This window comes from Ylistrum balloti, unplaced genomic scaffold, assembly GCF_031769215.1.
Source record: "Ylistrum balloti isolate Yb309-2 unplaced genomic scaffold, AGI_CSIRO_Ybal_v1 Utg370402, whole genome shotgun sequence".
In the NCBI taxonomy this organism is placed as follows: domain Eukaryota; kingdom Metazoa; phylum Mollusca; class Bivalvia; order Pectinida; family Pectinidae; genus Ylistrum; species Ylistrum balloti.
In genome coordinates this window covers 69,070-84,072 of record NW_026782275.1, presented here as the reverse complement: position 1 = coordinate 84,072, position 15,003 = coordinate 69,070, and the positions used below count along the sequence as shown (strand labels likewise).

The 15,003-nt window shown below is 35.4% G+C and overlaps 1 protein-coding gene across 1 annotated transcript; it reads right to left on the bottom strand.

Moving 5' to 3' along the window:
* Window positions 1–1,195: 1,195 nt before the first annotated feature.
* Window positions 1,196–13,919, bottom strand: LOC132554398 (kelch-like protein 20). Its single transcript, XM_060218707.1, has 9 exons — window positions 13,822–13,919; window positions 10,798–11,409; window positions 9,883–10,041; window positions 9,100–9,310; window positions 8,638–8,821; window positions 7,959–8,102; window positions 7,285–7,418; window positions 6,160–6,368; window positions 1,196–5,570 (listed from the first exon to the last, which is right to left on the bottom strand). The coding sequence occupies exons 2-9, from the start codon at window positions 11,293–11,295 to the stop codon at window positions 5,379–5,381; spliced, it is 1,731 nt and encodes a 576-aa protein (XP_060074690.1). The 5' UTR covers window positions 11,296–11,409; window positions 13,822–13,919; the 3' UTR covers window positions 1,196–5,378.
* Window positions 13,920–15,003: the final 1,084 nt, after the last annotated feature.

Sequence of the window (15,003 nt, the reverse complement as noted above, 5' to 3'; positions counted from 1 at the left end):
AAGAGGCCAAATAGACCTAAATTGCTCAACTGCTATAATGCTTACAAAGAAGACATTGTTGCTTAATGAAACAATTTTCTGCAAACTTGAAATCCTGTTCTTTAAAATGCTACAACACAAATACCATGACTCCAAAACTATTGCCTATTGAAAGAAGGAATTTTAAGATTTTAACATATTTGACCCTAAAGACCTTGAAAGCGGGTCAATGTCATTTGAATAAATTTCGAAGCCCTTCATGCAATTATGTTATACAGTCTGGACCCTTTGGTTATTAAGAAGTCATTGAAAGTACAGTTTGTGCAAGTCAAGGTAAATCACACGAACAAACTTGGCAGCGCTTCATCCCAGCAGGCTACAGGCCAAATATTGAGAAGTTATCTAAAGATTTCAACATACCTGATACATGTGACCTTGAAAGAGGGTCGAGGTTAATCATGTTACAAACCTTGAAACCCTTCATCCAAGCATACTAAAGGCCCAATATAAGCACCCTGAATCTTTTGGTTATTTAAAAGCCGTTGTAACATTTCAACATCATTGAGCCTATGACCTTGAAAAGTTTGTCAAGGTCATTCAAATGAACAAAATTGATAGCCCTTCACCCTAGCATGCTGCTAGACCAAAATCACCATCCTAGGCTTTTTGATTGTTGAGTAGACGTCATTTCAATATTTTGACACATTTGACCCCTGTGATTTAAAAAGTGGACCAAGGTTATTCATATTAACAAACTTGGTAGCCCTTCATCCATGCATGCTACGTGGCCAATATTAGACCTTTTGGTTATTGAGAAGTTATTTGAATGGATAGTTTGTGCACAGCAGATGACGGATGCTATATGGCACAAGACGATGGATGAAATACGATGGCTATACATTAGTCTGACCCTTCTGGTCAAATCACCTAAAAATCAGAATAAATAAAGCATATTCATCACTTGATCTGATCCAAACAGGGCACTGTACGAAAACTGGAATAACAATAATTTCAACCTAAAAACTACATATTTAAACAATAAACAGATAATGAAAAGCATGAAAAATTTGTTTATTGCTCCTGAATAAAGATTGAATCCAAGAAGTTGCCATGTTTTATGTATTGTAGGTATGAAGGTGTTTTGACTCAATCAGGAACATGTGAAAATTGGTCTGTAGCTAGATTTTCATAAAAACAACAACAAACAAAATCCCAGCTTGTCTGAAATATCCTTTAATTGCTTCTATTTCACATGTCAAAACTGTTGAATACCAGCTTCTAATTAAAACTGTAAACGAAAGTGTAATTAGTTTGAAGACTAGTGGAATTATAAGCCCTTGTTACCTCTAAATAGTTAAACAAATTCTGGACACAGACTTCAACAATTAAATAATTGTATTTTAAACACATTTCTAAATCTTGCTTTGAAATTGAATAAGACATAATTTTGCAAAGGTTATCACACAACAGATGATGACTGATTATGTATATGCAACAGACACAATTAATATGGAACAAGGAGTGCAGCCTTTTTATAAGCATCATTTGAAATAAAAAGAAGAACATTCACATTACAAGAGATCTCAAAGGGATCTTGGCGCCCAACATTGATCTTTATATGCTCTTCGCAAGTTGGATCTTTGCCCTTATTTTCTCTTCCCTGTTTTTCCACTTAAAAAAATTGAACATTCATTAGCAGAAACAGTGATGATAATCTAACTGCCAAATCCAAGATGGTTGCCTTGAAGCCATTTTCTTATTTCTGATCAGTCCCAAAATCAAACAGGCACAAGTAGAAACCAAAGCAAACATCCATATGAAGTTTGAGAGAGATTGATTCAGTACTTTTAAAGAAAAACGATAACAATCTTTATCATGCAAGATCAAAGATGGCTGCCTGTCGGCCATTTTGTTTTTCTCAAATGAAATTTGAGAGAGAACCATCAAGTGCTTTTCAAGAAATAGCGATTACAATCTTCAGTGAAAATATCCAAGATGGCCGTCTGGAAGCCATTATGTTTTTTCTGGTAAGTCCCAAAATCAAACTGGCACAACTAGGGAATCTACACTTGAAATTTGACAAAGATCTCAATTAATTCTCTAGAAACAAAACCTGTTTACAGACATACAGGTGAACTGACCATGGACCATGGACATAGAGCGATTCGACCATCAGATGGGCGGCTAAAAACATGAAACATGTTCAGGTCTTTAAAGACTATTTGTTCAATACATGAAAGTGATGGCTGTAAAATATGTTAATAAATAAGGGGAATGAAGGGAACATTAAGTTTACAGGGCACAGGATGAGATGATCACTGTGGTTAGACAAAATTATTTCATTCATCAAAATATTTGGTATGCCAACCGGAGTCATATTCAAAGTAAACTAGTGCAATTTCATAGAGTTCCTGTGCTGTATTGGTGAAAAAGATCTATCTTTAAGCTAGAAATGTAAGCCAATCACTGACTAATACCCCAGTTCCTTTTCAATTGCATAATATAGTTTTATAGTACTGACACTGTAATTTAATAAATATATTGGCTGGTTACCATGGTAACCAATATTTTGCTGGACATCTACACATGGTCCCCAATATTCTGTTATAGTCGATCCAGTAGTTAAGGACAGACAAATTTTTTCTATGAAAGGACAGATGGTACAGTTGTTATGATAACCAAATTTTTTTTAGGGAACAAATGTTGCATGCACATCTCCACATGGTTGCTATCATTACTATATATAATTATATTGAAATTGATCCACTAGTTTATGTGGCTTTGTCTTGACAAAAATCCAGTTAATAATGACCCATTACCCAAGCAACAACACATTTTGTTATTTAAAAAGGAATGCATGCACATTTACACATTGTATCTAACACTGATGTATTATAAAAATGAATCTGATACATTAGTGTAGGAGAATATGTCCAGACAAAATTTTCAAACAAAATAAAAATTTATAAAGACTAGTTACCATGGTAACCAATGTTGTACTGGAAACGAGAGGTCCAATGGGCCTGTATCGCTCATCTGGTATTCAATGTTCATCAAAAATAGAATCAGTGTTCACATCACAAATATATTGGCATATACACCATTGGCATTCAAAGTGGGCACATCCAATCGATGTTAACCAATAACAAAGAGCTACTAATACTCGCCTCTAAACAGTGACAGTTATGACCTGTATTTTAAGTAGATGACATATCTTTTTTCTCAAAATTTGCTGGGCTTTGCCTTAGAAACCCCTTTCCATCAAATACCATGCTTCTTTGCCTTTTGGTCAGGCCAGTGACTTTGAATATAAGTCGAGGTCATTTATTTTGCAAACGTCGAGTTTCATCCTAGGAACATACCAGCCAAATATCAAAACATTTGGTCTATTGGTTATTGAAAAGAAGTTGTGCAAAGGAAAATGTTGACGCATAAGTTCACTTGGTCCTTTGGGTCAGCTGAGCTAAAACAAGGTTGCATGCGCATTTACACATGGTTCTCAACGTTCCTGTGTAATTTTATCAAAATCAATTCTGTAGTTTAGGAGGAGGAGTCTGCACAAAATTTTTCTAGACAGACGGACGGACAAGCTGAATCCAGTATACACTACCCCTAACTTCGTTGTGGAGGGGTATAAAGACATGCATATAAAACAAAGCAACATTTCACCATTTACTAATTAAGTAACAAAACCTTAATGATAAATGATAATAATTGTGAATAATTTACAATGAAATATAAATGAATTTACAAGTCATGCATTTAGTCTCCTTCCAACACCAGCACAAACAACTGAGGATGCAAATAACTGCTCTCACAATCAATCTTGTTTATTGTAAAATATATTTATCTGTTGTCCCATATGTTTGCTGTCAAAGAATTGCCTTCAATAGGGTGAACAGGCTACTGTTCATTAACATGCCTTTTAAAGTTAAACTTTTCCTATAAAGCACATCATGTCCTGGAGTTACTTATGAATGGTATTTTTCTGTAAAAATTATAGTAAAGTTAAACTCTCCTCTCCAGGAGGTAATATGAGAGTCATTTTTGTAATTAAGCACCTTAAGACATTTCCATCATAGAAGAAACATTTGGTTTGACCATACCTGGGTGTTGAGAAGAAGATTTTTGAAATCTGAGTCAATCTCACCCCTTTGACCCTGCCTAATAGCACCTGGGGGTCAGTCAGGATCAATCTATTCATACAATCTAGCCTTCAATCTTCACTCATAATTCTAACCAAGTTTGAAAAATTTCCATTGGGAATTTTACAAATTATGCTGAAAAATCTAGTTTTCTTATATGAACTATAGTTAACTTTACCCCCTCTCCACAGTAAAATTTGAGTCCCTGGGGCAATGAAATTAACAATTAAGACACTTAAGCAGTGAAGAGCATTTGATTCTGCCATACCTGGATGTTGAGAAGAAGACTTTTGAAATTCAAGTAAATTTGACCCCTTTTGGTCCACCCCTCAGGCCCCACGGGTTAGGGACTACATAATTCACTTTTCTGTTTCATCTTAAGCCAGGGAAGGTTTCTACAACACTTCACTGGAGTTGGTTCAGGAGATTTTGAGAAGAAGTTGAAAATGTTGAAAAGTTTACGGATGCACAATACTGTATGAAGGTGATCGCAATAGTTGAAAAATTAAAGAAGACTTCTATAAAACTTAAATGATCACATAATGTAGACACTATTGCAGGCATTCAATCAAACAGCGCTTCATTAGGCAGATACAAAATCTGATTGGTGATATTCTACCTCCAGATCTCATTCTTTGGGTAAGACACAATAGGTAAGATAGCATAAGCCTAGATGTCACAACAGAAAGAATGGAATTCTGAGCCAATCACAGCTCCATAGGTTAAAATGCATGAGTCATCACTAACAAACATTCAGGTAATGGGTGTTTCCAGTGTGATAACGGGGTAGTCTAGTGATAAATGTTTCCAGTGTGATAACAGGGTAGTTATATGATGAACTATAAGATCTTTGTTTAAACTCCAAAACACCTCTCTCTCTCTGCAACAACTAAAAACACAGTTCTTACCTCATAAAATTAAATAATTTGGAGACATACAGTTGTAGTTCAAAATTAAAATTTTCACCTCAGAATGTGCAATTTTCCTGTTTATAGTGTATTAAGCACCTTATGATTTCCTCCTCAGAAACACTGAAATAGTTTAACACATTGGTAACACAGGCCAGTGCCTTAGTTAGAAATATCACTACACTGAGTTCCATGTGACCCAGTGTAATGACAATGCACCACATACCACTGATTATACTGCTAAGAAATATATGTCGTCATTTTGCAGCATATGACATATTGGCTATATTTGATCACATGATCACACGACATTGCACTAGGTAGGATAATCATCTGTCTTTGGGTGTCACCATAGGTGGGGTTCATGTTGTGGCATTCTCACCACGCCAACCCCACCTCCTAACCGACGATAATTCATGCCTCCACACAATTTCCAACAGTTCTGTTCAGGGTCATACACTTCTATTGTCTTTAGGTAGGTTGTGCCATCAAATCCACCAATAGCCATCAACTGGCCATTAACTACAGCCAAACCAACCTGTGAACATAACAAAGAAACAACAAAAACTTTAATCTTAAATCTAAAACTTAATTCATAACGATAACAAAGACAAGGGAAAGGAATTAATATCAGCACTAAGTTTGTTTTTCCATCCCATAAAACAATCTGTAGCTGTCAAATTGCTGATTAGTGAATAAAATATTGTTTAAACTAAAGACATGACCAGGATAGGAGATGTCTCAAAACATTCTAAATGTCAGTTAAAATATACAATAACACAAGACAAATGTATTAAAATATAAAGAGTATGTATAGTACACTTTTTTTCTATGATATTGTCTTCAGCAAGTAACAAGAACATGTTTTTGTAATCACATAATTAAGTAAGGGTGTTAGTTTTATGTTTCAGAATCTTTCTATAATGGTTCCAGCAGGGTTTTCCATAAGAGCCGGTCGCCGGCCAATTTGACCGGCAACTTTGATCATTTGGCCGCCTACACCAATCCGGTTCCGTAATAATGTTCCGTACACGACTACACGTACACGGCAGGCCAGCCCCCTAATTTCACTACACAGTCTACTACTAACAAAATTATGGAAAACTCTGGGTTCCAGGAACACTTACCCCACTCCTCCGAGAAGTCATAGCAACAACTGGTTGCCAGGTATTTGTCTGCGGATTGTAGCGTTCTGCACTACTGAGCTCTGTTGTGTCATCCCGACCGCCTACAGCGTATATCATATTATTATATACTGATACCCCGAGGTGTTTCCTACGTGTACCCATTGGTGACATTGGCATCCAGCGGTTAGTTCTGGGGTCGTATCGTTCAACTACAAAAGAGCCATAATTCTGTTAACAACTTTTCTTTAAATCAGATTTGATAAAAGTAGATAGAATATCTTGCATCAAGTAGATTGTAGCATTCTGATACATGCTCCTAACAATTCTATAGCCTGTAACTGTAATTACCCACAAGGCTGTACCATTTTCATTTATGCGTATGATAATTTTGTAACCTGGAATTATAATTACACACTAGGTTGTAATGTGATATATGCGTATGACAATTTCGTAACCTGGAATTATAATTACACACTAGGTTGTAATGTGATATATGCGTATGACAATTTCCTAACCTGGAATTATAATTATACACTAGGTTGTAATGTGATATATGTGTATGATAATTTCCTAACCTGGAATTATAATTACACAGTGATATATGTGGTGACAATTTAAAATTGTAACTGTAACTAGAACACTGACAGGTCAGAAAGGGCCCTGCCATGTGGCCTGAAATCCCCTCTCCCCCTAACCCTTCCTTCAACACAGATAAACAGATTACTGGCGAGACCTTAAGTACACTCAGCCATAAAAGTCAAGAAAAACTGTTACTAAAAAAAACCAAAATACTAATAAATACAATACAATATCCCAAGCAAGCAAGTTTGATTTAGATTGGACAAAGCAAACTCGAGTGATCTCACAGAAACTTGACTCTATCTTATAACTACAGTGACCATTGACCCTGCGACCTTAAAAGCAATCCAAAGCAAACAATTTTTGCAACATTCACGTGGGGCCCTAATGACCCAGTATGCTGTAATATTCTGATAAATGCTGACAACAATTTTAAGCCCACAACTGTAATCACCCAGTAGGATGTTACATTCTCACTTATGCAGATGACAATTTTATTGCCCCTAACCATAGTTACCAAGGAAGATGTACAATTACAGTTCATACCTGTGTTTAATGGACAGGTACCATCACTACCTCCTACAGCATACAGGTAGCCTCCTAAAACAGCCACACCTACACCCAGTCGTCGTGTACTCATGGATGCTACTTTTGTCCACTTGTTAAGCTGAGGATCATATCTGTAATAAAACAATGTCTTTCATATCAATATTTAAAAACTAATTCTTTTTTCTTCTAAGGCCTCATAAAAATTCTACATATCTGAAAGAATGTTTCAACTATTTATAAATCTGAGAAAGTATAAATGAACATATACCTTTCTAGGTCGACTCACTCAAAAAATTAAAAGTTTTAAAAAATCAAACAGATCGGCTCATTGATAATTACCACACAAATAATATATTGCCCTAGAAAACAAAACAATTACATTACACTTAAATTGCAATGTATGCAATATTAAATAAACACAAAAAAAAAGTGATAAGCTATGACTGGAACTTTGTATGTGTGTATACAGTATTCATGAATTATGTGAGAAAATTTAAGTGAAATGATTAGAACCTTATTGCATTCATTTCATTTTATTATTGACTAAATCGCTATCAAACCAGATTTTTAACAATAAAGTTAATAGAAATTAAATAAAATGGGAAATATCTTAATACAAATGTCAGGAGTTTTATCAAGTTGATGAGAGCGAACAGAAAATAAATCTGAACCTTTCAACAAAGTTGAGACAGGAGACGCCATCTTGTCCTCCAACTGCATACATGTAGCTGTCAAGCACAGCCACTCCTACACTTGTGCGACAGGAACTGGTAGGAGCCACATCCCCACTCCACTGGTTGGTCTGTGGATCAAACCTGGAAAAACACACCACAGATATCAGACTTTAAATGTCTGCTACATAATATTACTCATGTTACATGTCACTGGTTTGTTTGGCCACAAAGCTAATAGACATAATTAGATAAGTTGATTATATTATACTCAAATGGTCAGAACCGACGAGAACTCAATTGTATACAAAGAAATACATACATCAGTTTGGTAGGAGATCATATTTTATACAATAATAACTCACTTGAAAACATTATTTTCATTTAGGCTTGTAAAGTATTTTAACTTCAAATTTTATTTTACAATAATTGTGAAACAACTTATGTTAAATCACATTCAACCACAGTTATTGCGAAAGAATTGAGCAACCACTTGGTGTTGTGTGAAACTGGATCTATTACCTGGACACTAACTTGTGGTTGGGCAGGTGACCATATCATATGACCTACTGAACCATCACTCTGTACTGGGCTAGTGATTAATTAATACTTATATAAATATGATAGGTTTCAGAACTATATCTAAGACAAGACAACAACATCTGTTTCAGTTACTCACCTTTCAATGCTGTTGAGATAAGACTGACCATCATGACCCCCTACAGCATACAGGAGGTCATTAAGGACAGCAACGCCCACACCACAGCGGCGCTTACTCATAGGGGCCACCATCCTCCATTCATTTGTCTGAGGGTCATATCGCTCTACACTTGAGATGGCATCCCCACTACACCATCCTCCAACTTAACAAATAAAACATCAGTCAATACATGTATTACATTATAGACCGTAGCCATTTCTGTTCTGCAGATAAAATACATAGTACAGAATGAGTTTTAATTAAACAAAATTATTTGCAACAGTCTCTTGCTATTTACAAACTTTTATGAAGAATTTCTTCATAGTTTAAGTTGAAGCTCTTTAACAAAAAAAAAGATCATTTATAATTATTTAATAATATGCTCAAATTCAGTGAAAATAAACTTGATAATTGGTTGCTTTTGGTACAAAAATAGCATACCAGCAAACAACACTTCTCCACATCTGATTGGTTTCCTTGGTCTTGTACGTGGGCCTTGCATCAAGGGACGTTCCTGGGGCAGGAGGAGATAATTCTTGGCTTCATCCAATAAATCTCTGCAGGAGTCATCACTTTTGATAAGAAGATCAGAGCCAACTGTACCAACAAGGAACTTTGGGCTCATCAATGGTAGCCGTACATGTTGAACAACCTGCAACAAGCATTATCGTAAATGTACTATGTGTTATTCCTGTATTGTGACTCAGCTTTTTGAAAAATACTGAGGCCCACACAAATGAAATTGTTCATATTAAGTATGGGAACAATGGTTAAGAAAATTTATTTGAATACTGAACATTAACTAAACGTATTTAGTTTTACAAGTCAATGACTCCAATATACTGAGACTTCATGAAAAGCTATAATGTACTTGTACATTCACTGCTTTACAACGTTACAGACAATATGCTTAATTGAGTTTTCCCAGTTTATGAGAAAACTGAATGGTCAATGGAAGATTTTGTATATATTTTTCAGCAGAATTGTTACCCTTAACAGATAAGTCTGAATAAATAACACATACATCATGTGTCAGAGAAGAGCCCCATGGGTCTTAATGGTCACCTGAGTCACAATGCTTCTTGTAATATGTCATAGAAATGAAGATGACCTAAAAATCTCGGTGGTCAGCAATGGTCAATTGTATGTACAAAGTGTAAATAAAATACAAAGATGCTTAGGGGGAATATTTTGTAATTTAGATAATTTATGATTTTTGCTTACATTTGGAAGGTGTGTGCGTCGGTCCTGGATATTGTACTTGACCCAGGCCATAACAGCACTGTACACCTGCTCCTCACTACGCACATTTAGCTCATCACTGGAGATGATATCCACCAACTGATTTACTGGCAGAAGTAAGAACTCCTCACTCTCCATCACCTGAAAGCACAATTTATCATGTAATTACACAAATGATGATATGAAAGACCCAAATGAATTGCTGACAGTGCAAAGCAATAATATGAAAATTAACTAAATCTACTTGGGGGTTAGATTTTCCCTGCTGGGCCCCGCCCATTTGACCCCAGGAGTCTGAAACCTGTGCTTTATACAAGACTGATTTCACTTCATTGAAGCATGCTACAGACCAATTTTGGACAATATCCTACAATTCCTGACAAACAAGATAGATTTTAAAGAAACTGATTGATTTTCCCCTATTGGACTCTGCCCCTAAGGCCACAAGGGGGTCGTGGCAGACCCATCAATAACATAATTTTTTTCCTTTCCCCTCCAAGGATGCTTCAGACCAAATTTGATTAAAATTCACTTAAGTCACTCAAGAACAATTGCAATATGAAGTAAAAAGCACAATGCAGTATTCCTACAGCTCACCTGGCCCTTTGGGCTAGGTGAGCTAAAAAGTTGCTGATGTCAATATTTTGATCTGAACTTTACATGACCAATGTCAAAATATTCTTTCAGGAGGACTTTGTAACAAGAGGCCCATAAGGCCTGTATCACTCACCTGAATTAGTTTGCTGGATTTGATTTATTTTAACTAAGACAAATGTATTCAAAGCACTTATATCCATTTCTGCCCACTATAAAAAACCAGATTTCACCAAATTGTCTTTTTAAGTTTACTTCAACCTTCTTCAAAAGCATTCAATAAAGAGTTTTGGACATACAAACCTCTTGAAAATTATGTTGTGTGAATTTATCTGCAATTCGTAATAAGTCCCTGCATGCATGTGTATCAGCAAAGGCACGGATACCAAGACAGTTAGATGGATCTAATTGTCGCTTGAGAAATTCACAGCACACTTCCTGGATTTCAGCCAGCTGAAGCAGACAGGCTGCAGGTAACAGAGTCTGGACATTGCTCTCTTCTACTGTAATATTTGACGTGTAACAAAAATCAACCAACAACTCCATAGCACTCTCATCAATATCCCGGATAGTCACCTCTGTCTGACGACTTTCTGCTAACTCACCAGTAAACATAGCATGAAAGTAAGGACTACATGCTGACAAGATGACACGGTGAGCAAATATTTTCCTTTGTGATACAATAAGAACAACATCACACAGTTCTCTGTGTTTGCGGAGAACATTGATAGAATCAAGGGTGTGACGGGGATGTTTGTCAGAGGTGTAAGCCAATCTGGCTGGGGAAGGTGGACGATCCATTATTCCAATTAAATGTCTTGGAAGCAAGTCCAATATTTCAGGCTCCAGATTTCAGTTTTGACAGGAACAAACCAGTTGTTTTTCTCGATAGCTCATGAAGAATGTCCTGTATCTCTACATGTAAATAAAAACAATATGCAGAAGTAAATAAAACATAAAATAGCCATAAATTATTCATAATCAGACGATGACAAGATGGTAAAAAGATCATAGGGAAAAAATGGTAACAATGTACTATAATTGATTATAGTAAAGCCAAAGAAGTTTGTCAATTTCTCACCATCTCAAATACTACATATGTCAGGACTTGTGAACTTCACACTGGTCATTTGTTTGATAAAGGTGACAGTGTATTCATCCAGAGGTCATAATGAAATCTTCTGATGGTTGTGTTGTAAGAACTTCTATTCTAATGACATTACCAACTGAAATATTTCAAAAATGTTCTACAAAGTGTTTGAATATAATTCTTGATATTTCACAAATAGATACCTTTCATTTCAAGCTCTGATTATTTGTCAGCAACACACGTGTCAATAAATACTAAATAGAACGTAGAAAGGTATGCCAAGTTCAACAGCTGGTAGAAGTATCCAAAAGGGAACACACTGTATCTTCATTTAGTTTATAGAAATAACTGACATGATCTGAAATACTTTTTTTTCATTTTGTGAAAATTTGATGCTTTTTCATTAATCTTAATTACTTTTCTATCCAAATATTCTTTGCCATGATACTTTTCGTTCCATGTTTAATATGATGCAAACTTTTATGTGTTGTCCCACTGATTCATTTCCTACGATTGTTTTTATGAATGATATCATGCCTTGCTGCATTCTGTTTATACAATCTTTTCTACATCTTTAACACATAGGTTGAAAAATAATTATGTAGTTACTGATGTGAAAGAGCATGTACAATACATGTTCCTGTTGAGTGGTCTGACCAGGAATCAAACTCCGGTCTCCAGTATATTTAATCAATAGGCTCTATCAAGAAGCATATATGTTCCATCAGCTGAGACCATATTTAACACAATATAGAAACCACACAAATCTGCTTCTTTTACACTCCCCCTCTTTTTCTTAAGATTTCCTAAATCTCAACCCAAGAATCCTTATACCACAACATGTGAAATTCACTGAACCTCTTTCTGAGAATCCTAATACCACAACACGAGATTTTGTTGGGCATCCTTGTGAAACAAAAGATAATATACATTCAAGTGTCTCAACCAGGAATTTAATCCAGGTCTTTGGCATGATAATCAACTGGATGTACCTACTGAGTCTAAGAAGCATGCTCCATCTGCTGTGTGTCAGAGATCATATTAAACACTATGTACAAGCCACACAAATCTGTTCCTTTTACAGTATGTATACTCCACAACCCGTGGTATTATGTTGGGTGCCATTTTGAAAGAACATGAAAATACATGTTCCTGCTGAGTGCAGCGACCAGGAATCAAACCAGGGACTTCGGCAAGAGTCTTTTACATTTATGAACACCTTCTTTAGAAAAATTACTATTCACCTGTACAGCAAAATGAGTAAGAAGCCCTGTTTCACAATTCCTATGACTTTAATTCTTTTACAGCTTTTCAAGTATCTGCAGCTCACCTCAGACATTTGTGCCCATGTATATGTCATACATTTACTTTACTAAGTACTGATTCAATTAAACCGCAAAACATACAAGTCTTTTCTCAGGGGAGTTTATCATGTTATTGTAGTCTACATACGTACAGTGAAATGCCAAAATTTATGCAACTTTTGACATTACTCACAGTAAAACACATTCAATCATGAAAATGGTCTCACATTTTGTATATTATTGTCTAACTTGGCTGAACTAATGCCAGAGATAATTTCACAGAATGGTTTTAGCCATTAATCCCTTGACATCAACATCATAGAAAATGTGTGGCTTATTCTTAAAATATGTCTCAAGAGAACCGAGTACGTAATCAAAACATGCCGGGAACTGGTGATCTTTGAGATCTGGTTGTCAACGGCATTGCCTTACATACAGGTTCTCTACAAAACAATTTCCCGACCGTGGTTAATTGTAAGGGTCACATCATTAAATACTGAACATTTCAGGTAAGATAGACATCAACTTTGTAATTTATCAGCGATTTTGTTATGAATATCCAACACTGAGATTGATGACGCCGAAAGAACAAGTTGCATCAATCTTAGCACATCACTGTATATTTGAATTCATTATCATTTCCGATCGCGACGTTCTATAGCCAACATTTTCTGAGAATTTGGACCTCCATGCATCCGCAGCAAACGTTCAGGTTTGCTTTTAAGTAAAATTATCGAAATCGATATACGTGAAATAACCAAATCATGAGAGCATCAAGTAACTATCAAGGAAAAGTAAGCAACAATCCCGATTTCTCCGACAAGCAAAAAAATTAAACCCAAATAAAACAACAAATCTGAGTAACAAACAAGTCGAATTAACATCGATATTCTCTAGAAAATATTATAAAAGACCGTCACTTCATATACTTACAGTACACATTATAATATCATTATGAATTATATGCTTTGAAGTACCAAATACCACGAAGAATCCGAAAATTTAGCTGATACCAAAGGCATTTTTATAGTTCATCACAGACGTCCATTTTTTTCCACAGGAAGTAGAATCTTATGACTAATTTTCGCGTCGGAAAAAAGTTTCCGGATCAATTTTAACACTATTGGAATACATAGGAGTTTACAAAAATAAAAAGACGAGTAAAATAAACTGATAAAATAGATTAATAACAATAATTATCTAAACGGTTGGTATACTTTTAAGCGAAAAGGAAACAAAGGGCATTCGTGTATGGAGAAAGGTCGGAATAGTAGAAATGATTATAGAAACACGTTTGCTTTATATACATCTGTCTGAAGACTCAAGTCCTGGAATGACTGTATACCAATTCGCGGACGATACGAAGTTTTTAAAGCGATTAAGGCAGACATATTTTCCCTGCAAAGATGGTCAGAAGTCTGACAACTCCATTTTCACATAGACAAATGAAAAATAATGCGCGTGACACTCAGATGTTTATCAAATTAATTACACCTCAAGGAAAATGTAGAAGTATTAGAACTCGAAAACTTAGAAAAAAGTAATGTAATAAACATATATGTGAGAACGTGAATACAGCTTATTCCAAAAATGGCAGTTCCGTCTATGACGGAAATTGGCTACAAATTATACGAACTTGGAGAACTTTAAGTTGTTGTATATATATACATATTTGGTTAGCCATCACATTGAATTTGCTAATAAAGTCTGGTGTCAACATCTAAAAAAAAAACACGTAGAAACGGTAGACACTGGTAGGATGAATGGGTTATGTTTTAGGCTATGTGTTTGGGAAGAGTAATGTTTTAATTTCAACTTGTTACATTTTGAGTAGAAATAGTGAGAATTTAATTTGTCTATCATATCCTATATATTATTAAATACATTCGTTTTTATCCCGGGGTTTGAGTAAAAGTAATGTTTCTATTGGGTGAGGGATGGGACAGAGAAGAGGTAGGGTCTTGTATGATGTATAGTGAGCCTATGTCAGACTTGTTTAGGGTTTCAGTTTTTGTTTTTTTTTGTCAGTATCTAAAAGTTTGATGTTTGGAATCTATCCGAAAGATTACAGAAACTTTAACTAACACTAGCACAAAGAGATCTCGCAGTAATATG

What these genes read in the sequence shown, in the direction of transcription:
- LOC132554398 (XM_060218707.1), bottom strand. Translation starts at nt 11,295, where the DNA reads ATGGATCGTCCACCTTCCCCAGCCAGATTGGCTTACACCTCTGACAAA. An exon ending in TGTCTCAACTTTGTTGAAAG is followed by an intron (nt 7,419 to 7,958) that starts GTTCAGATTTAT and finishes GTTTTATTACAG; the next exon opens with ATATGATCCTCAGCTTAACA. An exon ending in TACCTGTCCATTAAACACAG is followed by an intron (nt 6,369 to 7,284) that starts GTATGAACTGTA and finishes GCTCTTTTGTAG; the next exon opens with TTGAACGATACGACCCCAGA.